Below are 25685 nucleotides of genomic sequence, written 5' to 3'. Positions count from 1 at the left end.
TGTGTCTGCATGTGTGAATGTGTATATTCCTGTGTGTACACAATACAAATATCTGTATGTATATATGTGTGTTATATCTGCATGTTTATGTGTATGTGTGTGTGTGCATGTTTACATTTCTAACCAGGGAAATAACCTGATGCCTAGTGGCGGTCCTATTTCATGGATGTTTGTTTGAGTGCACTTCACATCTCATCAGGGATGTAGCCTGACTCCAGATGGAGAATCAGACTTGGGTATGCATGTTTGTTTGTACAGGCACATGTAGTATGAGTCAACTTATGTGCCAGTGTGCATTCATCTTTAACCTGGGTGTAGACTGAATCTAGATAGAGATTCAGGCTTGGGTATATATGTTACTTGACCGTGTGTACCTATATGTTGCTGTGTGTATGCTGATTGCTATGGACTTTGAACATAGTTTGGAAATTTCAAGTTAGAAGGAAAGGGTTGCAACTTCATGGGATTGGAAAGGTCAGTGAATCTTTTCTCACTCCTTCATCCCTCCCAGATTTCTCCTATTTATTCTCTCTGCCCACCAGCCCCACCCATCCTTTCTCCTGCCTTGCTATTGGCTGTTCAGCTCTTCATTAGACCAATTAGGTGTTTTAGACAGGCAAAGTAACACGGCTTTACAGAGTTAAACAAACGCAACATAAAAGAATGCAGTACAGTACATCTTTGCATCATTAAAACAAATAATCCACAACATAAACAAATATAACATACCTTAAAATAATATACCACAACACAGGACATAGAGAGAAGGAGCAAGAAGGCTTTTGGGTACCCCTACACAGGTGAAGTGTCCTGAGCTGGCTGCCAATTTAGGCAGTACAGGTGTGTCATGCTGGGGTGTTGAATATTTCTTTACGATGTGTGAGGATGTGTCATTGTAATTGGTTTAATAAAGAACTGAATGGCCAATAGCTAGGCAAGAAGAGGTTAGGTGGGACTTGTGGGCAGAGAAAGAAGAAGATAAGATGAATCTAGGTGCTGGAGAGATGCCAGAGGACAACATGGAGAGGAAACATGAGGTGCAAGATGGAAGAGAGGTAAAAAGCCACAAGGCAAAATGTAATTAATACAAATGGGTTAGTTTAAGTTATAAGAGCTAGTGGGGCAAACATAAGCTATAGGCTGAGCTTTCATAATTAATAAGTCTCCATGTTGGTTTTTTGCGAGCTGATGGTCCAAAGAAAAATCTCTTTGTACTGAAAGGGTCCCCCCAGGGAGGTATGTGAATCTTGAGTAGAAGCGGGGAGGACAGTGTCTCTAAGTCTGCACAGCTCCAGTGTCCAAGGCCGGGGCACTGGGGTTTGTCGTCTCTCATGCATTGCCTGCTTGTGCACTCCCCGACCCTCACCTGGCCATCGTTCTTATTGTGTGGTCCTGTGTTATGCAGTTGAACAAGCTTCCGCGAGGGAGCTCATAGTTTTTGGTTATGGCAATCCCAACAATAAAACTCCATTGACACTTGCTTAAGTGTCCCAAGGAGAAGTACATAGTGTTCTGGATAATACGTGCAGGAGGTGAAGCTGGCCCGCCAGAGCAAGTGGTTTGGACATTGTGAGCCAAGGGTAGTTAAGGGACAGAAGGACATGATGCACACCTGGAAATTGTATATGCCTCAGGGCATAAGCACTCCAGTCAGGAACAAGACTGAGGGTGACTGCAGGCAGTGGCTGGGAGAAGTGAGCTGTGTGTGTTCAGGAGATCTGAGACCGGCAGCCATCCGTGGGCCCTGTGAGAAGCACAGCATGGTCTAATGTGTGGTAGCTGGTCTGTGGAACTATCTGGAAGACCAGTCAAGTGTCTTCATAGTCATCCAGGCAAGAAGGGTTGTTGCTTGGACCAAGGTTGGGGAGCTGGAGAGGATGCCTTGGCATACTTGAGGACTGAATTAAATGTGTGTGGGGGTCGGGGTGGGCATTGCAGGAGAGGAAGGTGCCAGCATCCACCCTCATTTCCCCTCATCCCTTCTTATTTTTTATTTATTTATTTATTTTGTTTTTTCAGGGTTTCTCTGTGGTTTTGGAGCCTGTCCTGGAACTAGCTCTTGTAGACCAGCTGGCCTCGAACTCACAGAGATCCGCCTGCCTCTGCCTCCCAAGTGCTGGGATTAAAGGCGTGCGCCACCACCGCCCGGCTCCCCTCATCCCTTCTTAAATCACATTTTTATGTGTGTGTGTGTATGTGTGTATACATATGTGGAGGTCAGAGGACAGCTTATGGGAGTTGGTTTTCTCCTCTCAACATGTGGGACCTGTCATGACGTCACCAGGCCCTGGAGCAAGCACCTTTACCTACTGAGCCGTTGTGACACTGGGTCCTGGCTGCTCTCCTCACTTCAGGATCGCTGACTCCGTCGGACCTGCTGAGTCTCTTATCCCATGTAAGAGCACATTTACACCTTTTGGGTTGGGAACACAGGCTATTTTTATGCATACCCCAGGCCAGGAAAGTCCATATTTTGTCTTTCACAGTTCGTAATCTCTTTGTCACAGTGACTCAACACTGCCTGGGATGAGGGGAGCTGTGCAGACGGGCATGTCGTTGGAAGCTTGGCAGGGAGGTCACTGACCCTCCAACTATTCATGTGTGTATGCATGTATGCTTTTCTGTGTTTGTGGTGCATGTGTGTGTGTATGAATGTGTGCTTGTGTGTGGAGGCCAAAGGTCAACATTAGGTGTGTCTTCATCTATAGCTTTCCACATTTTTTCTTTCATTTAAAATGAAATATGAACATAACTCTTTATTAGCATGCTCAAGAATGAACAACATTATTTCACTCCCTTCGTGTGATAGAGAATACACTTGACCCATGTTGAGGGAGAAAGGGATAAGGGCTCCTAAAGTGGGTGTCAAGCAGCTCCACAAGGAATCCCCATTCAACAAAGGACAGGATGCTCCTGATAGCATCGTCTCTGCTCTAAGTTTCAGCCCCGGTATCCTTTGTTCCAACATGAATGAACTATTCTGTCCTTGTCACTCTTCGGTCCAGGCAGTCCAACTCAGGCCGCCTCTGAGTCTGTAGACCATCCCTTTGAATGGTTACTGCCTTGATACCCTCAGTAGGGAGTGGGGTGAGAATATAAGGTTACACATATCAAAAACATACAAACATTAATAAATGGCACTTGGACATAGGCCTAACATTATCAGACTTCCTCTTCAAATGACAGTGGGCGGGAGGGGCTGCCCCCCAAAGAAAGATCTTCAGTCATGGTAACATTTATGGGGATCTCATACACAAAGGCGTGAGGGACCAGTGTTACTGTCACCTTGTCCTGCACAGAGGGATGAGTTCGCAGGTGATAGCAGACACTATCCTTGGCTTAGGTGTTTCCTGGTTCTTCCCACCGTTGAACTGTGACAGTCTGCCTTTCTTCTGCATTAGGTATCATTTCACTTAGATTAAGTGAAATAGATTAGAAAATGGTATGAGACGATGGGGAGATGGGACAGAACAACCCTGTAAGACATATAAAAAATACAAAAAAACAGATGTAGTACAATACTTATAATAGAAACTGGCTGAAAACACTACATGCTAACAGACAGTATGATACACAAGTATGGTGGGAACAGACAGGAAAGGGCAGAGGCCACAGGCCTACACCAGGAGCCTTTCAATAGGCTGCTGGATGGACTGGACCTGCTGCTCTAGCTGAGAGCCTTCTCTGATGGTAACAGAACAGACAATGGCAGGTCTGGAGACCCCGTCCTAGGGCCTGCTAGGAGGTCACAAACACACGGGAGACATTCTTGTCTTCACACAGTGGCGGGAGGTGCAGAATGATCTCCAAGGGCTCAGCATCTGCTGCCATCACAATGAACTCAGAGGTGCCTCTGTTGACGGTTTTGGTGGCTTCATTGGTTCCTCTCCGAAGCTGCTGGTAGTTACACGACTGCTGACCAAGGTCCAGAAGCTTCTTGGTGAGGTGGGCATCTGTGAGGCCTGTGGATTCACATCAGCCTCATGCTGCGGTGCCCCCGGCCTCTCCGTGATTCGAGAACAGCCCACCTCAGACAGACCGAAACGCTGCACAGAAAGAGGAGCGGAAATCATTTTGTCTTTTTTTTTTTCTTTTTGAGACAGGGTTTTTCTGTGTAGCCCTGGCTGGCCTGGAATTCGCTCTGTTAGATCAGGCTGGTCTTGAACTCATAGGTCTGCCTGCCTCTGCCTCCTCAGTGCTGGAATCAAAGGCGCGTGCCACCATGTCTAGCTCCCGCCTTCTCTTAATGAGACAGGGCCTTTCTCTCAGAACACTTGGCTATTTTGGTTAGGGTGACTGGCTATCCAGCTACTTCTACACCTGCATGTCCAGGATTATAGGCACATGTGTTGGGCCCAGCTTTTTTTTTTTTTTTTTTTTTGTAGATGCCGGGGATCCAAACTCAGGTCCTTTTGTTCTTTCAAAAAACACTCTATACACTGGGCCGTCTTGCTAGCTCCATAGCTGTAGCGCACTCTTTTCCCTGTGGTCTCAGTAGCTCTGCAGCAGCTGAGTTTTTCTTCCTTTTAAATCCCTGCACTCCGTTGTCTTCCTCACGTGGAAAGTGAGCGAGCCCAGAAAACTTGCTGCATGCTTGCTCCGAATCCTTGTCCTGGGCTCTGAGGCATGGGAACGTAGCTTCACCCTGCCGCCACTTCCCAAAGCCCAGGGAGGCTGTCCAGACAGCAAATGGAGTGTCCGTACATGAAGGACACCATGCTTCATACTCTCCCTGCTTCTCTTGTTTTGAGTCTAAGGACAGCTGAAGGTGGTTGAGAAGGCCTGTGGGGTTTATAAAGCTGAGTCTGCTAGGGTTCAGAATTCACTAGCTGCACAGAACACTTCAAGTGATCATGAACTGTGGAAGACGACCCCTTCTCTGTGGGGAGAGGCCCAGGTTGGTCTGGGTTCTGTATTGGGAGCTGCTTGCTGTCAGATCCTTGGGTCTCTTGCTGTTGCTCAGTTCACAGTTCTCTCTCTGGAAGACTCTTCCTTCTCTCTCTCCTGTAACAACTTAGCTGACTCTTCAGTCTTCAGGTCTTATTCTGGTTATTTTCTAGAGAAGCCCTGTACCCATGCGTTCCTTGAGAACCCTTCACAGTGTTCGTAAGGACCAGACATTGTATTCTTCATTGGTGCTGAGTTGATAAATTCCTAACTGCCCCCATGTCCCTTTATGTCCTGCTGGTGACTTCGGTTGATGGTGGCTCCGTTCATTTTGTACTTACTCCCCCTTAAGTCCCCAGTGACAACCACAATGCCCCGTACATGTTAATCATTTAGGATTTTGTTGTTGCTGTCGTGTGTGTAAAAGAATAAAGACTTTTGGTGACTATGTTGTACTCTGTAAAATGGGGTTGGTACTCGCTTCCCTAGCTAACTTTAAGAGGGAGTGGAGGGTTAGGTAAGAGTGCTTTGAGGACGCCAAGCACTCTTCAGATGTAACGTGTTGCCTGTGGTTGACTCAAATATCCCGTTCTTGAGAAGCTAAGTTATCCTGATGTTCCCTTGGACATACCTAGCTTCAGAATCGAGGAAGTAGAAAAGCCTTTTTGTGTTTCCATGTACCAGCTGGCTCTGGAAGGCAGAAAGTTCCAGACTTCTAGTCCTGTGTATTGGACCCACATCTCTGCTTTCTGGTGGGATGCCTGCTGAGGTGCACCGTGGCTTCAAGAGCGGCTCATTGCCTATGCTCTGATCACCCAGGGGACAGCTGTCAGGTTCTACCCTGGCTGGTGTGTGTGGGGGGGCACGATTTCATAATCTTCTTTATCCAGGATCTCTGGTCCCAGAGACCTCTGTCACTGGCAGAGGCGGATACACACCACCCTCCAAGACTGTGGGAGTTATTAAGATGGGGAAGTTGAAGGATTAGATTTATGACAGGCAATGGTGGATTATGAAGAATAATTTATCAAATGTCAGTGCCTGCAGCCTCCAATTTACAGAAGGTTTGCTTAAGCTGAGGAGATCTGATTGGACGCCCCCCCCCAACCGCTAATGAGTGACAGCTCTAATGGGCTGGCTTCCCAGGCTAGCCAGCCACACTGGGTGTTTATCTGCCTTTTATTAATCATTATTAACAAAAAAATTCCCCAGAGTTCCTCCAGCCACAGTTCTCAAGCTATCCAGGGCCAAGGAGGCTCCCCTTGGCTACCATGAAGGTACCGTGGTCACTTTTGGAGGTGTTTCAGCTACCGGGGTCAGTGGGAAGGTCCCAGGTTCCTTTTCCATGATGGGTACAGGGAACCTCATCTCTGCTCTAGCCATTCCCTATAGAAAGAACGTAACTGACTGAGCTCAGTCCTGTGTCATGCACTTGGGATACAGTGCTGTGTAAAACCAGAAGCCTCTAGTTCCAGGGGGGTGAGGGAAACTGAGGAAATAGAGGAGGAGGTGAACGTGCAGCCATGACAGTCCCAAGGAGGGCCCAGGAGGATGTATTCAGGAGAAGTCGTTGAGTGGGTGACAGTGAGGCAGTGTGTGAGGGAAGGTCAGCCTTCCAGGTGGAGGGGCTAACACATGAGAAGACCTGTAGGGGCTAGGGAGGAGTCTGGAGTCTAAGGAAGCCTTCTGGTTGGGACAGAGGGAGGAGGTTGGAAAAGAGAAGCAGATAGGCCCCAGCCCTGGTGGGCCTGCTAGGGATTCAGACCATAGGTATCTGGTGAGGTGATTTAAATAGAGACGTGGCACAGTTCAGCTGTGTGTGTGGTAGAAGAGGAGCTAGGATCTAAGTGGATGAGTTGGTTAGGAGGCCGGTGTAGTCTCTGGGGAAATGAAGACAGTGGTTTGTATCATGACAGAGCTGCTCTGTTGGCAGTGGCTGCCTGGAGCCCTGCGTTGTGAGAGCTTGTAAGGCATCGTGGGGCTACAGTAGCACCAAATGCTGCATGGATTAGTGATGTCTGGCATGGTGTGGCTGGATGCATCGCTTGGCTATCGCTGCAGAAAAAGTTAGCCTCAAACCTCGTGGCTTAAAACAAGGAGCATTTTACTTAAAGTTTCTGTGTGTCTGTGAGTCAGGAGTTCAGGAGTAGCTTACTGGATGATTCTGGACTGAGGTTGTTAAGGTTCTCCACAGAGACAGAACCAATTGGGCAGATTTCAATAGAGGTAAACTTGCAAGGGAAGACTCCTCAGCGGAACCGCTCTTGCAGTCGTGGAGGATGAGAACTCTGTGACAGGCTGGCTGGAAGACGGAGACCTGGGCTAGGATTCTGAAGTCAAAAAGCCTCAGAGCTGGAGAACCATTGGCTGTTTGCCATCTGTGGCCAAAGGCCTGGTAACCCAGGAGTGGGACTTGGGGAGACTACTGGAGGAAGGACTGAGGTCCTCATGATCCTAATGTATGAGGCCTGAGGAGAACATGGCCCCAACTCCAGAAGGGAGGAGGAAAAAATCTCTTTCTGTCTGAACCCTCAGTCAAATGGATGGCACCAAGTTGGAGTTCAGATCTTCTCATTCTCCTAACCCACAGGTCTCACTTCTCTGCAAACACCCTCCCAGACACAGCCAGAGGACACTTTGCCGGGTCCCTCTGTGGGACTTAATCCAGTCAAACTGGCATTTGACACTAGTAATCACGTTCAGGGTTTCTCACGTGGCTCATGTCATGTGGTTTGTGTCTGGGGTTTGTCTGTGCAGAAAGCCTGGCCCCTCACCATAGGTATGACCTGTGGTAGGACATCTGTTCCCTCCCCCAACCAGAAACAAAACAAAACAAAACTCCAAAAGAGAAAATGAGAGGGAGGGGGATAGATTGACTGGAGGCTTATGTAATTTAGGAACGGGTCATGAATTCCAGTTCACATTTAAGCGAAGGGGAATAGACTCCTTAAGAGGTGGGGACATTTAAAAACTCAGACCATATTTTAAAACCACCACAGGGGGAATGAGAATGCCCCCATTGTCACTCATTTGCTATCCCGGCCAAACGTGACCTTCGAAGGCAAAGGCATGACCGTGACGGTGGGGGTGGGGGAACTACAGACCAGAGCATGTTCCAGAGGGAGAGCAGGAGTTGCACAAACTGAATCAGCGGCAATGGAATGGTGTACCTGGGGCAGGTCAGTGGGACTGAGAGAAGCAGAGATGGGGGATGGGTTCCAGGTAGAGATGCTGGAAGGTGTTGGGGGTATATAGGTATTGTTTGTTCAAGGCATTTTGCTGAGTCTTGGAAGGCTGGAACTGTCCTGATTGCCTTAGGCTGAGGTTCCTTCTAGCTACTCTGTTAGCATGGACTGAGATTTTGCCTAGCAGACTTGAATGAATGGCAGCTGGAGCCCAGCCAGGTATGGAGTGGGTCAGCTCCACAAGAGAGAGCCAGATGTTCTTGGTTGCTGATGCCATGGTAACCTGCTTCCCCCACCTTCCAACAACCCTGATGCATTGGTCTGTTTCAGGTGCCCAGGGCATCGTCCCAGCTCTTAAAGAGCTGTCTGGCTTGTCATTTAGGTCTGCTTGAGACAGGCTCCTATCGTCACCTGGAGCCAGGCTGTCCAGGGCCTGGGAGATGCTTTCTATGCCTGGGATGGTGGCATTTCTGAAGCTAAAATTGACCTGATGTGAATGGTATGGGGACCATGGGGTGGGATATTTGATGTTGGGCCTTATTAGAAAGTCCCTCCCCACTCTGCCCTAACCTGTGACCTTGAGCCAGTGGCCATGAGGGGCTTCAGGCTGGCTAAGATACGGAATTGAAGCGGAACTCCTTACCTCCTCCAGGGTACCCTGACTTGTCATCTTATTTTGGGCCAAATGAGGTTCCTGGCCAGTACTTAGCCACTCCATGTGGTATTTTGGAAAAGATACCTACAGGGCCTCCTTTCTGGGAACCTGCAGGCCTGACTTATGCCTGTCCAGGCACAGTGTCACTTAGTCTTCAGGTCCTGAGACCCCTTCTCCTCAAGACAGACAACTGATGACTGAATGGCCAGAGCCCCAGGGAGGATGCTAATCTTTTTGCCTGGCCAATGTTTTTCCTCCTAAAAGACCATCCCCTTTACATTCATGTTCTGTCCTTCTGCCTGTTTCTCTCCACACAGAACAGGAACAACTTTTTCCCTGATAATTTTTTTTTCTAGATGACCATATCATCAATATGTTTGAATCTCAGACCGATGGTAATTAAAAAGCACACAACTAGTCATTTTGAAATTCAGCTGTTTTACTTAATTGATTTTGCCGAGAGAGAGAGAGAGAGAGAGAGAGAGAGAGAGAGAGAGAGAGAGAGAACAGGGAAGCAAGCTGTAGAAGAAAGACAAGTTTCCACGAGGAACCTGAGGCAGCCGAGGGCCCTGCTTGACTCTAATTGCTGAAGATGCTGCCGTTTGTTTCTGCTAATGGTTTTCTGCCGAGAGGGCTAGGGAATGAGGCAGGGCCTTGGCGATTGGAGGGGAGGGGCAGCATTTGTTCCAGCTGCACGGGGGGTATAATTCTGCTTTCGGGACAGGGTCTATTTTTCCTTACTATCTATCAGCATAAAGTACTTTCACTGAACACTTTGAATTAAGGTTCCATTTAGAGATACTTTATTCATATTTAATTACAGGCTGAAGCACCAATCTTTAATTACCTTTTTTATAAGCCGGCTAGGAGCATCCAGTAGCGATCAATTATTGTGTATGTGTGTATGTGTTTGCGTGAGCATGGGAAGGTGGAGGAGTTCTGGCTAGAGAAGGAAAGATGGCTGTAGAGATGCTGGGGCTTGGGGGGGGCATGGGACAGGGGTTTGCCCAACAGATACCTCCTGGTACCCTTTCTATGACTCCTTTGCTTCTGCTGGTGAAACTGAGAGTTTGGTTAACCCCTTCCTGCTGGTTTAAATGCCAAGTTAGCAGCTGGGATTAGGGGGTATCTTGGGGGCTTCTTCCATCCTTAGATGGAGGCAGGAGGTTGTGAGGGCAGGCACTTCCCGTTCCTGGGTGAAATGGCAAGCCTGGCTTCTTCTCATTCTGGAGATTAGGATCTGCTTGCCTCAGCCCTTTCCTTCCTCCACTTCCCTGTGAGGAGCTCTTGGCAGCTGTTCCTGTCACACAGCCCTAGAGATGCCATGTCACTCTTTGGTTGCAGTGACTCTGCAGTGTCCCCGCAATGACACGGGCTTAAAACTGGTTGTCCTCTGAGAAGGAGGTGACCCATTCCCTGGGCCAGGCAAGGGCCAGGGTTAGGGAATGGGGCCACAGGAAGACTGGGCGAGGTCCACAGCCCTGCCCTGAGAAATGGTCTCCTTGGGGGTCCTCCAGGCATTGCTAGTCTCCACAGGGATCTGTGTGGATCTCATTATGCAGTAGCAGAAGCTCTGCTTTTACTGAGCCTGAGTCCTTCTTCCAATCAGGGGGCAGGGAGGGGCTGAAACCCACACTTTCCATGTCTCTAAGGGGCCCCGGGGCCTGGGTCTCCCTCGGTCACCTCATCGGGTGTCTGATGGTGTTAGTTAGAGCTTCTTCAGTTGTCTCTGTTACAAAGCTTTGCTCAAATTGACTTAGGCAAGCAAGCAGGCAAGCAGGCAAAAAGGCAAACAAATAGAAAAGGAATTGTAGGCGAGGTATTGAGGGATGGCTAGATGAAGGGCTAAAACTAAATAGGATTGATTCCTCCTTTCTCGCCTTAGCTTCCTATGTCTCTGTCCTGTGACCCTTGGCATGCCCAGAATTGTATTTTTCTTCCTAGTTTCAAAAGAAAGTACATCGTCTCCCAGTGTTTAAACAGACGTAGAAGAATTGAATATGATTAGGCTACTTTGAGTCTGATTGGGCCACATGTCCATTTCTGAGCCAATCAGGGTGGCTGGGGCTCCTGAGGGTTCTGACAGGCCAGGCTGAGGCCTCACCTGGAATAACCTGTGCCCAGGTAAAGTTCAGACATGGTTTATGCTTTTCCCATTCTGGACAGACGTCCATTGAAGTATTTGTGGTCGTAGCAGTGTGAGTGCCAAGGCCGAGCTGTTTCAAGGGGAAAACTAGGTTGATTCTGTTCTCCAGTGGAGAGAACACTGGAGTTAGCCACTCAACAGGTACTTGTTTGACTCTAGCTAGTTCCATTCCTGTACAAATTACAGGGGTATAGCAGTGGCCAGCGTAGCACCCCCACCCCCACACCCATTCACATGGCATCTGGGGGAGGTGGCTTTGGCGTTCTTCCATCCCAAGAGCAAGTCCATGATGATAGTTCTTGTGCTGAGGGAGCCAGAGCAAGTGAGTAGACAGCAGAAGAGACTTGCCCTTAGGAAGTCTAGCACTCACAGAGGAGGGAAAGGCAAGTATGTTGTTGGGGGAACAAGGAGATTAGACACCATCCTGGTATCTAATCCACTGGAGAGGCGTCTTTCACGACCAATGTTTGAGACGCTTCCCTGATGCCTGGGTCTTGTCCTCTGGAGAATGTTGGTAAATGTAATGACGTTTAGTGGGAGGTACAGGAATGATGGCAGGGAGCTGGGACCATTTGTGACGTGAGAATTGCAGGGAGTCCTAGCAAACAGAATTGGGATGGTAGCTGTGTGACATTTGGCACCTCAGGTTTGAGGAGAGAAAGGGACAGTGCTGAGGACAGGACAAGGTGGTTGCAAGTGGGGACAAAGGCAGGAAGGGTGTGGGAAAGAGGACTGAATTGACCTTGAATGGGGAGCAGGGAAGCAGAGGCATGTGATTAAATACAGTAAATAGATTGGTGTGTATTCGTCTGCAAAAATGGAACTCTAAGCCTGTGCTTGGGCTTAAAGAAATGGAGAGGATTTGAACCACAGCCTTTGCCAATCTTTAGAAAAGTTTCTGGTTGTGGGGGGCTCTCTTTCCATCTAGTAGGGTATTTGTATTTGGACCATGTAGTGGTGACCAACTAGTCAGATAGAACCAACGTGGCAGTTCTAAAAGAGACAGAAGTGGGGAAGAAAGCAAGAGTCAGGGTGCACTTGCTACTTCATGCCGAGAGAAACTGAGGCACGGAAGAGCAAGGGAACTCCCAGAGACTCACTTTAGGTCTCTGGCAACCCTAGGATCCTGCTAGGGTGTGGCCAGGCCAGCAGTGGCTCAGAAACCCGTATCAAGGCCTCTGCTCAGGTAAAGGTAACTGGTAGCTGTGACTCGAAGCCTCCGGCTTAAAGGGCCTTGAGCTGTCTAGGTTGGCAGGATTGGGATGTCTGCCCTCTGGCCTGTCAGGCTGCTCTGGCTCCAGTTCTGTGAACTTGTCATGATCTGTGCGTGAAGGGTCAGCAGACTCAGTGGTGGATCATTAAATGGCCTTTGATGGGGATTACAGGGCTCCTGTGCTCCTGTGCAGACATGCCCTCCAGGTGTGTCTTCTGTCCTGTCTTATCCATGTGTTTGGTGTGAATTCTGACCATAGCAAAAGGGCCATCTGGGACCCACACAACCGATGAGGCAATAGATCTGCTGTGGGATGCTGGACAGCTCTGGGGCATCATCTCTCGACCTCACCCTCTCACCAGGTTAGGCCGCCTTCCTCTCAGTCACTCTCTTCTCTTTCCCCTCCTGGCAGATCCATGATTTGTTCCTGAGCTTCGATGACACCCCCCTGGGGGCAGCCTCCCTGGCCCAGGTCCACAAGGCAGTGTTGCATGACGGTCGGACTGTGGCCGTGAAGGTCCAGCACCCGAAGGTTCAGGCGCAAAGCTCCAAGGACATTCTCCTGATGGAGGTGGGTGCTTCCCCCTTTCTCTCTCCTTTTCTCCTCAGGAGCCAGACAGCCTCCCAGATACTTACTCAGGCTGGTGGGTGGACTGTGGCCCTCTGAGGAGCAGAGTGGGAGAGGAGAGCTGAGGCACGACCAAGGCTGTGTCATAAGAACTTGGAATCACACCCTGGTAAGGCTGGTCAGTTCTTGATTTGTCCTGAGATACTCTGGGATATGTATCGGAACACGATGAGAGGCTGATGGGGCCGAGCTGATTCAGGTCCTGAGGGGGACCTGAGTCACAGGGAGGTCTCCAGTGAGGTGCAGCGGACATGAAAGGCCCCAAAGGCAGTCTCCTCAGGGGTAGACAGAGATGCATCATAATGTATTAGATTATAGCTTAAGAACGTACGTGATAAGCCAAGCACAGAAAAATGATGTGCAGATCACATAGAAATAGTTATGCGGATGACTCATTTGCTTCATTGACGTTTGTTTTGAATTAGCAAACTTAACATTCTTGCAAATGGCCCTAAGGAGGTTCCAAGAGGGCCTGTGTACTCCTGGAATCTTCTACATGAGTGTCCAGCAAGGGAGGGAACGTATGTGCTCCTATTATTGGAGAAGAAGCCAATACTCATACGTGGAGGTCAACGGTCTGTTGATCCCACATATCCCTCTCCTTCCTAGTCTCTCTTCCTTTCCTTCTTAATCTGGACTCAACCAAGGTCCCTTCTCACTGGCTAATGAGGGCATGTGAGTAAGTGAGCTCTGTCCCTACCCTCCCGTTTAGTACAGGAGACAGGTATGTAAACAAACACTCATCAAGTAGAAACCTGAGCTCTCAACCGTGGGAAGGCGCTATGTCAGGATGTGCAGTGTTGACAAGGCTTCCCTGCAAGGTTAATGTCCTTGTGGACTCGAAGGACTCATGACACTGCTGGCCAGTGCAAGGATAGCCCCACATGTGGGAGGGCCCTGAGGCTAATAGGAGCAGAAGGAGCTTGGAGAATTCCACTAACTCAGATGGTGGGAGGGGTTGGGAGTGAGACTGGGAGGATAAGTGGGGCAGGAGAGGACCCTTATCCCAGGCTCAGGTGGATCACTGGCCATAGTCAACAATGTGGTTCTGACAACATGTTCAGTATTCAGTGGGGGAACCATTTAGAATTCTAGTCAGGGGACTGCTGTGATCAGATATGCACTGGAAATAAAAGTGTGTGGGCAGTCAGGAGAATGCTTTGGGAAAGCACAAAGTCTGCATAGTCCGAATAATTGAAGGGCTGCTGTGTTGTTGTGAGAGAATAAGATATGAAGCAAGACAGTATCATGGGGGTAGAGGAGGAGTCATCTGGACTTTGTGTCTAGCTCTTCGTGGGGAGGGGCCGAGGAGGAGGTAAAAGTGTATCTTAGGTTTCTGGTGTAAGATGGCTCAGTGGTTAAGAGCACTGCCTGCCCTTCCAAAGGTCCTGAGTTCAATTCCCAGCAACCATATGGTAGCTCACAACCATCTGCAATGAGGTCTGGTGCCCTTTTGAGGAAGAGACCTGGTCAGTCATCTTCATCAACTTAGACCATGAAACCCAATATGGACAAGTTCAACAGAACCGCCATATATGGGCTGCCTATGCATGCTTCAGAAAAAAAAAATCAAGCCAAAACAAAACAAAAAGAAAAAACAAACAAGCAAAAATCTTTGCCTATATATCAGCTAGAGTCTAGTTGAGGGAAAAGAAATTGCTCTAGGTTAGGAAAGTATTGAGTATCTGAGGTTCCAGAGGCATATTGGAATGGGAACATTGTTGTAACCATTTTGGAAAGTAGAGTTTTCTAGAATTGCTTAGCATTGCCAAGTGGAAGACTAAATCAGGAAGGCACTGAAAAGGGTATTTGGGGTTGGGGGATCCTAGAGGTGTTAGGAAGAGCAGCTATGAAGGTATGAAGGTGTGAAGGTGAGAACTGAGACCCAAGGAAGTGGGGCACAGTATACAATCGTCTTGTCCAGTGTTCAGCCATGGGAGGCTGGGGAGAGTTAGTCCAAACTGTAGACTTCAGTGCTCCTGAGACACAAGGAGGCCTTAGCTGATGGGGGATGGATATGGGAGACTCAGCAGAGAGACATAATTGAGAAGTCAAGTCAGAGGAGGGTGCTCAGGAGATTGGGCACTGCGAACACAAACACATTGGCCTTTGATGAGTCTTCGCTTTGTAAGTAGAAGGCAGCGAGGCTGCGTACAAATGAGTGTGTGGGGCCCTGGAGAGGGGAGGGGAGGTGGGCAGCAGAGTGTGTACCAGGCTGATAGCCTCTATTTTTTCTCTGCTGTAGGAGGCCAGACCATCTGCCAAGAATGAGAGGGTAGGAGGTGGCACTGGAGGCTCGAGGGGGTGAAGGTTTGGAATAGCTGCTGCGTGTCTTTCGGAGGGAGTAGATGGGCTGAGGGACCAGGACCACTGAGTGGCCTTGGTTTTAGAGACTCTCTTGGTGACTTAAGACATGGTCATAAGCAGGAGGGAACAGAAGCCAGGGAGGATCCATGGGTTTCTGATGGTTCTAGAGTCAGGCAAGAGCCTCCCTTTGCCCAGCCTAGGTATCATAGCCCCACGGGCCAGGAGGAGAGCTGTCACTTTGCTCTGTTCAGATCCTCGCTGACTTCTTAAGGAATGGTGGCTGTAGAGTCAATGGCGTTAAGAATAGTAGTAAAAGTTTGACATCTTCCTTCCTGAGGATGCTTTTGTTGGGATGGATGCCTGGCAGGTCCTCTGCAGAGCACACAACGTCCTCTTGGTAGTGACTGAGAGGGTTAGGGTTGGGAGCACAGGAGGACCTGATGCTGCTACCCACCCAGCTCTCAGCAGGAACAGGACCAGGGTCTTTGGTGGGAAAGTCCTGTCATAGTTACCATTCTCCACCAGGAAACCCAATTTGAAAACTTTGGTTGTTTGACATCTGAAATCAGTTTTTTTTCCCCAAAGTCCAGATCTAAAGGGTATCTTTTTTTAGGAATGACAACCCTAGGAAGGTGTGCAAGTCTTCATGGCAGGAGGAAAATGGTCTATTTCTAGGGGATACTAAGACCATCTTAGGTACCAGAAGCTGGTGGGCAGGCGTAGGTGGCTGGCTTTTCTGCATAGATTGCTGGGCTTCATTCTGCACCAATTCCAGGTATCAGATGCCTTCAGGCTTGCCTCTTTGTTGGAAGGGCAATCTGATTAGAGTAATTCCTACTAAAAAGAGAAGGACTAATCGTCTTAGCCTCTGGATAATTGCTTTTTTAGGAAGGCAAGCTTATGAATCTGAACATATATCTCATCTAAAGATGGAGGGCACAGTGGCTTCCTGGATTGAGACTTTTGAGAGTGAAGAGGTGAAGACTACAGGTTGTGCCGGCTAGGACGCTTTTGGCTGCAATTATTAGAGTGCCCATAGAGAAACGAGGCAGATGGAATACCCATACTCTCACACGTGGGGAGGCACCTGTACCAGCTGTCCCAAGGTTGCTAACCCGACACCTCATTGTGGTTTGTAAGGACCAAGGTTCTTCCTATCTGTAGCTGGCCATTGGCTTCCTCAGCTTCCTGACTTGTCCTAACAGAGTTCCTCACATGCCCCCAAACAGCTGCACGGCTCTGGTATCACTCAGATGCCAAAGACAATTGCTTTCTTCCTCTGTTCTTCCCCTGCTCCCACTTCCAAAAGGAGCCCCTAGGAGTCTCTTCATTTGTTGTTGCTTGAAGTAATAACACCATGATTGTTCTGGCACTAACTGTCCTGGCAAGAGGAATGAGTCCCCTTGAATGGCACAGGCCCGTCCAGTATCACCTTCTCAGTGAAGCCTGTCTTCCCTGATTGACCGGAGGATGCCCTAGTATCATCTTAGCCAGAAAGGTGGGTGGGGGAGTTGGCTCCCGGGTTGGTCCCTGGAATACGTGCCACCCTAAGGTCTGGTGTTTTCTGCAAACCAGGCCATACCCTTGGGGATGGGGGACTGTCTCTGGGACAGAGCGTAGCGAGATGGCAGGGAGAGGGAAGTCACTCAGAGCCCAGCGCCTGACAAGTCTGATGACTCCAGTGACTTTGTGCAGACAAGAGAGGCTCAGCCAGGGACGCGTTTCAGCTTTGTCATTATCACCCGCTACTGTCCCTTGAGCAGTCGGGGTAACTCCACTTCTAGATGCACCGCTAGTGACGCTTATTGATTTGTGTGACTGCTCAGAGCCAGACTAATTGGGCCCCGAGATTGAAACAGTGATTCAGCAGGAAGGACCGAGGGGACGGGCACCGTTTTTCCACCTGCGGGCCGGCGCTGCAGTTCTCTCCTGCCCAAGGTGGTGGGAGCTCAGCAGGCCATATATACTGCCGTGGTCATTGCTGGAGCAGGGTGGGACTTGGTAGCCTCTAAGCTGGTGGTGGTGACATCCCCAGTTCCCACAGCACCACCCTATGTCACCCCCCCATACCCCTGTTGCTATAGAACTTCTGAAGCTGGTGGAGAACAACCCTCGCTCTGTCACCCCCGAAGGATCTAAATCATGGCCGTTGCCGGGCCATGCATGTGCCACGGCCCCTGAGTGGTCTGATGCATTGAAGCAGAGCTTTCCAGCCTGAGTGCCAGTGTCTGATCTATTGCTTGATGTCACTTGGCCTTTCACAAGGATCTTATAAAGAAACGACTGGTAACTTTTTAAGTAGCATTTCCACAGTGTCTGTCATCTTGTTTCTTTTCTAAATGGGTGGATTGAACAGTGGGTGGCTAGGTAATTCCTGGATTGGCACAGAATCCAACAGCCGATTTTAGTTAAAAGAAACAGATACATAAATATGCAGGGATGTAAGCCATCCCATGGGCAACTGTGTTCACTCTGTTCTTTTATGCTCTGAAAGGCATGAGCTTTAATAACTTACCTGGAGAAAGATAAACCCAGCCAGTGGCAGGTGTTTACATGCCCCGAGCTGACCGTCCGTCCTGAAGCACCCATCTTTACCAGCGCGGATCAGTGTGGGCCTTGTCTCTGTGTGCTGCTTTCCACGCAGCGCCCGATAGCAGTAACCTCCGCTGTGCTTTGCTGATTGCACAGCTTGCTCTGCACCTTCCCCGAGCTTCCTCTTTGTATCAGCTCACGCTGTCTCGTAGGAGACAGGACTCCAGGAAGGATGGAGGAAAACCTGGGTCCAGGTTCAGGCTGGGCGGATAGAAACTGTTCCAGGGGTGTTCAGGGGTGCCCAGAAAGTAGGCAGGATGGTGGAATGAGCGTGTCTGCAAAGTTCCTGTAGCATACATCTGGGGCACTATGGGTACTAAGTGACGAGTGTTTTCTTTCCTTTTTTCAATTATAAATAAATGCCACTGTGGCTGGGCATGGTGGTACACGATTTTGATTCTAGTACTCGGGAGGCAGAGGTAGGAGGATTTCTGTGAGTTTGAGACTAACCTGGTCTACATAGCTAGCTCTAGTACATCCAGGGCTACCTTGGATTAAGAGATCTTGTTTTTAAAAACAAACAAATAAATAAATACCATCACTTGCTTTCAAACTTCCACATTATTCTAGTTTTCCGTTGTATTATTGTGTGTCTGACAACTGATTTTTCTCTACTGTGAGGCAAATTACTATATGGGAAAATAATTTCATTATCTTTAGTTTTCTTTTCTTTTTTTGATAGAGTCTCAGTTTGTAGCCCAGGCTGTTTGTGAACTCAGCGCAGTCCGGTCTCAGCTGCTCCTGTGCTGGCATCACCAGGCCTGGACCACAGTGCCTTGCTCTCTTTTGATGACTGCACCCCAAGGGAGGCATTAGTTGCTCACTGTTCCTTGATTCCAGATTAGGAAGCGAATTCTCTGTTAGAGCTCAGAGGTAACCCTGTTCCCACCCAGACCTCCAAAACGAAACCTCGCCCCTTCCCATCACTCAACCGTGCATGCAATTGTCTGGAGGGGAAGATGGATACCCTGAAATGTTCCTGTGTTCGTTTGCTTTTCCGTTTCTCCGTTCGTGTGAGTGCCCAGTAGACATCTGCAAGGCTGAGTAAGTGGTGGCTGCTGGTGCGAACACTGGCTGCTGGGAGGGTTTTATGGAGGAAGTGCATTTTGGGAAACAATTTTAAAAAGGCAAACAGAAGACAACACCTGCTTTATTTTAGTCGGTTGCATCTGTTGTCAGAAAGCAACCAAAATGAATATCCTTAGGTTGGGCTCCTAGATGGGTGTGCAGTGAATAGAGAAGGGGAAGCGGGCGTTCTTGACTCTCGTAAGCCGTGAGAAGAGAGAACAGCAGCTAACCCTCTCGAACCCATGACCCTCCCTTCTTCTGCTTCACCCCGTGAGGCAAAACTGCACATATCCTGGGCTTCATAACTGACATCAGGATTTCAGGCTGGCCACCTCACATAGCGGGCTGGTGACCTGCTGTAACTGTGAGACTGACGACTTCTTTAACAGGTCTCACATGAAAAAAAAGTACGTGTGCCAGGCGGTGGTAGCGCACGCTTTTAATCCCAGCACTCGGGAGACAGAGGCAGGTGGATCTCTGTGAGTTCGAGGCCAGCCTGGTCTACAAGAGCTAGTTCCAGGAGAGGCTCCAAAACCACAGAGAAACCCTGTCTGAAAAAACAAAAAAAAAAAAAAGGTATGGGTATGGGGTATGTGTGTATGTATATATATGTGTGTGTGTGTGTGTGTGTGTGTGTGTGTATGCTCCTGTCTTAGGATTTTTATTGCTGTGAAGAGACACCATGCGCACAGCAACTCTTATAAAGAAAACATTTAATTGTGGTGGCTCCCTTACAGTTCAGAAGTTTAGTCCATTATCATCGTAGTGGGGAACATGGCAGCATGCAGTATTATACAAGAAGCTGAGAGTCCTACATCTTGCAGGCAACAGGAAGTTGACTGAGTGTCACACTGGTATCCTGAGCATAGGAAACCTCAAAGCCTGCCCCAGCGGTGACACACTTCCTCCAAAAAGGCTGCTTGTGTGTTTATGTATGGTCTGCATGTATGCATGCATATGAGAGAGAGAGAGAGAGAGAGAGAGAGAGAGAGAGAGAGAGAGAGAGAGAGAGAGAGAGAATATACGGGTGCCTGCGTGCCATGGCATTGCGTGGAGGTCAGAAGACACTCTTGGGTCAGGTTCTTCCCTTCTACTCTGGATTTTGGGGATTGAACTCAAATCATCAGGATTGTATAGTTGAGTTTCCCTACTGACCTGCAAACCTCTCAGTTTGAAGGACAGAGTCTTCCTTTATCCGGTTTGATTTTTCACGGTTTTCAGGTGTCTGTGGCTTGGTTACCCACCGCCAACCACAGTCTGCACAGCACAAGAAGGTATTTTGAGACTGCATCTGTATAACTTTTATTTCAGTATATTTATCACAAATACTTATTTTCCTTATTCTCTTGCTATGCCTCAGTATGAGTTATAAGCCTTCATGCATAGGAAAGAATAGTAAACAAAGGGCTTGGTGCTGTCTGTAGTTTTGGATGCCCTCAGGATTCTTGTTTTCTCCCCTGGAAAGAGGGCCTGTGTAGTCACTGAGCGACCCACCACCCATAGAATGGGACCCAGTTCTATGAGTCCTGTGAAGATTTGGGTTATGAACTAATGTGCTAATTAGTTATTAGCAATGAATATTAATAAAGTGTCTGCCTTTGTGATGAATGGCGTAAAGTACTAATGGTGACCAATAGCATTAGGAATGACTAATTATATGAATGGTTAGTGATGGAAAAACCTTTAAAATGCCTTTCAGTATGCTTGGATATTAAGAATAATTAAAAAATTTCATAAATAGCACGAACATACAGAAAGCAGTGAGTAATGGCTGCTTGGTCAGCAGCTTCACCTAGTGTAGGCTACAGGTACCTCCCTGTGTATACCCTGGTTTGGCCCAAGAGGTCAAGTCCTAACTGGACAAGTAAGAGACCTCACTGGGCTGCTCTCCTGCACCTCTAGGTGAGACTGAGCATTCAGACCTGAGCAAAACACCCAGAGTTTTGTTGTTTGTTTGTTTTTTTCTGAACTTGGGCCCAGAAAGAGGAATTCAGTTGCCTTCAGTAGCCTTGGTGCCCCAGGCTGGACTTAGGTCTAGGACAGCCACTTGTATTTTTGCACGCTTGCTCTATCTATCAGGGTCATCTGAGGATACCTGATGAGAAGCGGTGCCTGTAGGTGTTATGTCCAGGTGCCTGGGTCTGACGCACAGTGCCCTGGCCCACTGGGTCACTACCCCCTTCTTGTTTCGTGCAACACAAACAGAAACACAATAAACGAAGCCAGTTGGTGTAAGGTCACAGGTCTAGCTGGTAAGTGACTGGACAAGACTGAAAAGAAATTAGACAATGTCCCAATGTAATTAAAAATTGTTTTGTTAGAAATTGACCATAGTAACCCCGTGTGATGGCTCTAAAACGGTACCTGGTACATCACAGAGATCACAAGGTTTCAAAACAAAGCAGCAAACGCCTTTAGGGTGACGGCTTTCTGATAGATTTTGATTTCTCCTTCTCTCACATGTGTCTAGTATAGCGTGCATAATCTGAGACCAGCACAAAAGCAGGCACAGAAGCAGCCTGTCGGTGGGGGAATCAGAGAGTCCTTCTGGGGACTGGAAAGGAAAGGTGGGGAACAAGGGGGGCATTGACACCGAGTGTCCACACCTGTCAGGATGTGGTACATGCTTGGCTCCTCTCACTGGGTTCTTGTCCTCTTCCTCTGATGTTTAACACACATCCTCAAACTCGCACCCAGATGTCAGATAGATCCTCGGACTCCCATCTTCATCCTGTCCATCAAGAAGCTGCGGTGAACCCAGTGCCAGAATTCTAAGTTTTTCATCTAGGTGGACAAACCTTTGTCTTGTCAAGCCTGTAGGTTTATTTATTCCATTTTTTTTAAATTATGAAAGGCCTTATTTTATGAAGGCAACAGAAAATAAGGCAGGGTGAATATATTTCTAATAAAAAATGCTGGGGACCAGGAGTGTTTTAGGATCTTTTGGGTTATGGAATTTTGTACCTATATAATGAGGCATCTTGGGGATGTCGAAAGGCAGAATTCATTTATGTCTCATATACATTTTGCACTCGTAGCCTGATGGTAATTTTATACAATAACTTTAGTGCGCTTGCATTTTGAATGCAGCCTGTCATGAGGTCAGGTGAGGAAGTTTCCATTTGTGATGTCATTCGAGCCTTCGAAGTTTCAGCTCTCGGGCATTTCCGCTTTCAGAACTTTGAGTCAGGCATGCTAGGCCTGCATGGTAACTGCTTCAAAGGCAAAGTGTCAGCTACTGCGGCAGCACCCCCTCCACCCTTTATAACTGGCGGAGAACAACTCTGGGCCAGGGGTTTGGGCCAGCTGTCGAGAGCCTGCCTACCTAACACATGCAAAGCCCCAAGTTTAGTTCCTCGACCCCCAAACAAACCACAAAGTAAGACCAAACATGGGAGTGGCCACAGCATGGTTTATGGAAGCTGACCTGATCAAGGCCTTGGGAGCCTGGTAGACCCACCTGAAACTGGCATCGGGCTTCCTTGCTGGGCAGCTGTGGAGACCACAGGAGCTCTCAGAGCCCTAATTAGTGACATGGCAGGTACATGTCTCCCATAATTGTGTGGATTCAGAGGGACATTAGTGCTCAGCATCATGCTGGTACCCAGCCAGGGAGCACCTAGCCAACGGTCGTCAAGGTTACTTCTGGATGCCGTTAGCTTCTCATTGTCTTGGAATTGGTACAGTTATAGTGACCAAGGCCAGGAGAACAGTTTCCCCTCCTATGTGTCCTCTACGGGAAACCCAGGCAGCGGGTCAGAAGTGTTTCTTCCTTGCTGGGCACCCTGAGCTGGCTGACAGCCTGCGTGCTGGATTTCAGGTGCTTGTCCTGGCTGTGAAGCAACTCTTCCCAGATTTTGAATTCATGTGGCTGGTGGATGAAGCCAAGAAGAATCTGCCTCTCGAGTTGGACTTCCTGAATGAAGGGAGGAACGCAGAGAAGGTGGCCCACATGCTCAAGCACTTTGATTTCCTAAAGGTAGGAGGGCGGGGCAGTAGGAATGAGTGCGGGGGTGGGGGTGGGATTGAGTCCTACCCTGGTTATCCCAGGGAGTTGGGTGGGAGTTGGGACATCTCTGCCAAAGTTTCTTACGTAGGTGATTGGTAGTTGGAGACCCAGGTTAAAGCCCTTGAAGGCCATTTCCAAAAGAGCGAATCCTGGTACGACCATTGACCTGCCCGCCAATGAACTGAGCACCCCTGTGGGACTGTGTGCTGTGGCCTCGGCCGCCATAGAACACGGAACGATGCTGGTGCCGGCGACAGTGACAGCCAGCACTGCTGCAATTGGATCCTGTTCCGAAGAGACTTACTACATTTGCTCATGCAGTACCCAGTTCTGTTACAGCAGTGTCCCTGACCATCACTACAGTGTACAAAACTGTTTAACAGAAACCTCAGGGTGCGTGGGAGACACAGGCACGGGGTTCAACACTCCACAGCATCAGGGACGCAGAAAAAGAAGCACGAGGCTGCAGGGCCTCAAGTGCCCACTTGCATGTCCCATTTTTTTAAAAAAAATTTCTTTTTCTGTATTTATTGTTTTCTTGATCTCTTGCTGTGGTAGGCACCGTTGATGGGCCCCTGCTCTAGAAACTTCCCTCTTAATGGGAGCAAGCAGACCCATGTGTTGCCTGTCTTACAAAGTGCTTTGCACACAAAGGACACTTGTCTTCGTTTTGATGCCTTCCCACGAGGACGTGCTTAGTCTACCCAGGACAGAGAGCTCAGAGTACCTCCAAAGTGCTGGCTGGAGAGGGGAGAAGAGACATCAGTGTTTAGTGAGTGTCATAGTGTGTCAGGCACTGTTGTTCTAACAAAGCGCTGACACATCTGGAGGTGGCCTCTTCCAGTCCATGCTGGCGCACATCTGGAGGTGGCCTCTTCCAGTCCACGCCGGCGCACATCTGGAGGTGGCCTCTTCCAGTCCATGCCGGCGCACAGTGGTGTCGTGGGTGGAGTTCCAATTCTAGTCAGGCTCTCTGACTCTGTGTCTGCTGCTCCCCTCGGAGTTACTGCCACCTTTTACCTGGCAGAGGTGTCCCTCTGTGCCAGAGTGCTGAGCCAGACAACCCAACAGTCTCCTCCAGTGTTTCCATGGAAACAGCAGAATCCTCCCCTGGCTGGAGCCAACTAGCAACCGCCAGACCAAGACATGGAATAATAATAATCATAACAACAACACAGATTTTTGAAACAAGGATGCCAAATTGGTAAATAATTGACATACTGATCTGACCCACGGCTGCCAGAACTCACATACCATTCCTAAGACAATGGGGGAAACGAGGGCTCCCGAGTAATTAATTTCGCCTAAGCACATCATAAGCAGGAAACAAATTTTGCGCTGCAAACGCAGCTCAGCCTTTAAAACCATAGATAGATTGCTCCTGCACGCTGGCACCCCATCACAACATCTGTGCGTAATCAAGCCGCAGCAAAGAGTTTGCCTCTCATGTGCGAGGCCTCTTCTAGTGCCTAAGGGGGGAAGGGGTCTAATAACCTTGACTCTTCACGGTAAACCTTTGGAGAGGAGGCTGGAAGGAGGTGAGAGGCAGCCAGGCAGAGGCAGTCGGGCTTGCGGTTAACGTGGGGGATAGTTGGGGTCGGGCAGGAAGGGAGAAGCTGTTCTAAGCATAGGTTTGGAGCTGGAAGAGGTCAGAGCATGCCTATGGGTAGAGTGGGGACAAGGGTGGGTTGCATTGAGCAGGGTCGTGCCAGAGTTTCTTCATATGAGCTCAGGAGCCCGAGGGATATGTGTGCTTTTGGAGCCATGTCATAGCTCGTTAGACTCCCAGATGAACAACACGTATGATCACAGCTGACCTTTCAACGTGTTAGACACTCCTAGAAGTGTTGCTCATGTATTTCCTCTTTAATGTTTAACAGCCCCGTGGTGTCGTGTTAAACCCCATGTCATCAGTGGGGAAGCAGAAGTCCCAAGCGATCAAGTCATTAGCCTAGTGGAACCAGCAGGGGACAGAAGCAGGGTTAGGGTGGAAACAGTCATGCTTAAAGCCCGCGCATCAAACTGCCTTTGTAGCACTTCTTGGAAGAATTTCTGAATCACAGAGCCACATACGCTTGCATGAGTGTATTGCATTGACTCAGCCCTGAGATGGATCAGGACCCTCCTGAGTCACTGTGTAGCTGTCACAGGGCAGCCGGTGTTTGACCAGCAGGTCAGCATCTCGTGTCTCCATGCCAATGGTAAGTAAGGTGAAGCAGCTTCCCCTGCAACCATCACCAGCATCTAACTGGGGGCGCACTTAGATGCAGAGAGACTATGCCTGTGTCCGTAGTCAATACAGCAAGTAGGAGGCTGAGCTGTGCTCTGCCTGGCCAGGCTCTGACTGCAGAAGGAATGCACCCTGGGTGATAGCTGAGGGGCTAGACAAGCCACAGCGCATGGACAAAGCAGACATCCAAGGCTAGGCCCCACCATGAGGCCAAGACTACCTAAGATCTCAGACCTTTTTATAGACTGCTTCTTGGGCTTGGGACGGCCTTGCTGTGGGAGCAGGTGGAATCCTCAGGTGGGGCTCTATGGGACTGTCATTCAGGGTTCTCTAGGTCAGTGGTGGCCTGCGGGGCCTGTGAGTACCTGGTGAGGTGCCTCCCAGAGCTTGCTTTCTTTATGGCTGCCTACCTGTGTTTGTCTCTCACGTTCTCTTCCTGGATGGAAGAAGTAGATGTGCAGTGGTGAGATGTAGCCATTTGGGGACCTGAGGGCTAAGTCACGCAGTTTGCTGTTGTTTTGTGACCATCTCCGTGTGATAATCCACTCTACTTTCCAGTCCCGAGGAGGTGAGGAAAAGGGCTTGTGATTATCAGGGTGGAATGGTCACATCGTAGGGAATGAAGACATGGGAGGGAGGCCCCAGCTTCTCCCTGCTCAGGCAGCCCAGAGAGCTTGCAGCCTTGGGCTCCCACTCCGCCCTTGGTGCTCCCCTGGCTGTCCTCTAAATGTCCCAGTAGGTCCTGCTGGGGCTCTGGCCTAATGT

General features: G+C 49.0%; 1 protein-coding gene across 6 annotated transcripts in view; it reads left to right on the top strand.

Annotated features, from left to right (window-relative positions):
* Adck1 (aarF domain containing kinase 1) overlaps positions 1-25685 on the top strand; it is a 95141-nt gene that overhangs the window by 50275 nt on the left and 19181 nt on the right. For all 6 annotated transcript variants that reach the window (XM_075947925.1, XM_075947927.1, XM_075947922.1 and 3 more), the window contains exons 5-6: positions 12499-12657; positions 22502-22660. In XM_075947925.1, the coding sequence (XP_075804040.1) occupies positions 12499-12657; positions 22502-22660 (318 nt within the window). The remainder of the gene's footprint in view (positions 1-12498; positions 12658-22501; positions 22661-25685) is intronic.

The sequence above is a fragment of the Microtus pennsylvanicus genome, chromosome 14 (genome assembly GCF_037038515.1).
Source record: "Microtus pennsylvanicus isolate mMicPen1 chromosome 14, mMicPen1.hap1, whole genome shotgun sequence".
Classification (NCBI taxonomy): domain Eukaryota; kingdom Metazoa; phylum Chordata; class Mammalia; order Rodentia; family Cricetidae; genus Microtus; species Microtus pennsylvanicus.
The sequence above is the reverse complement of the archived record's forward strand: the minus strand, read 5'-3'. Positions and strand labels throughout refer to the sequence as shown.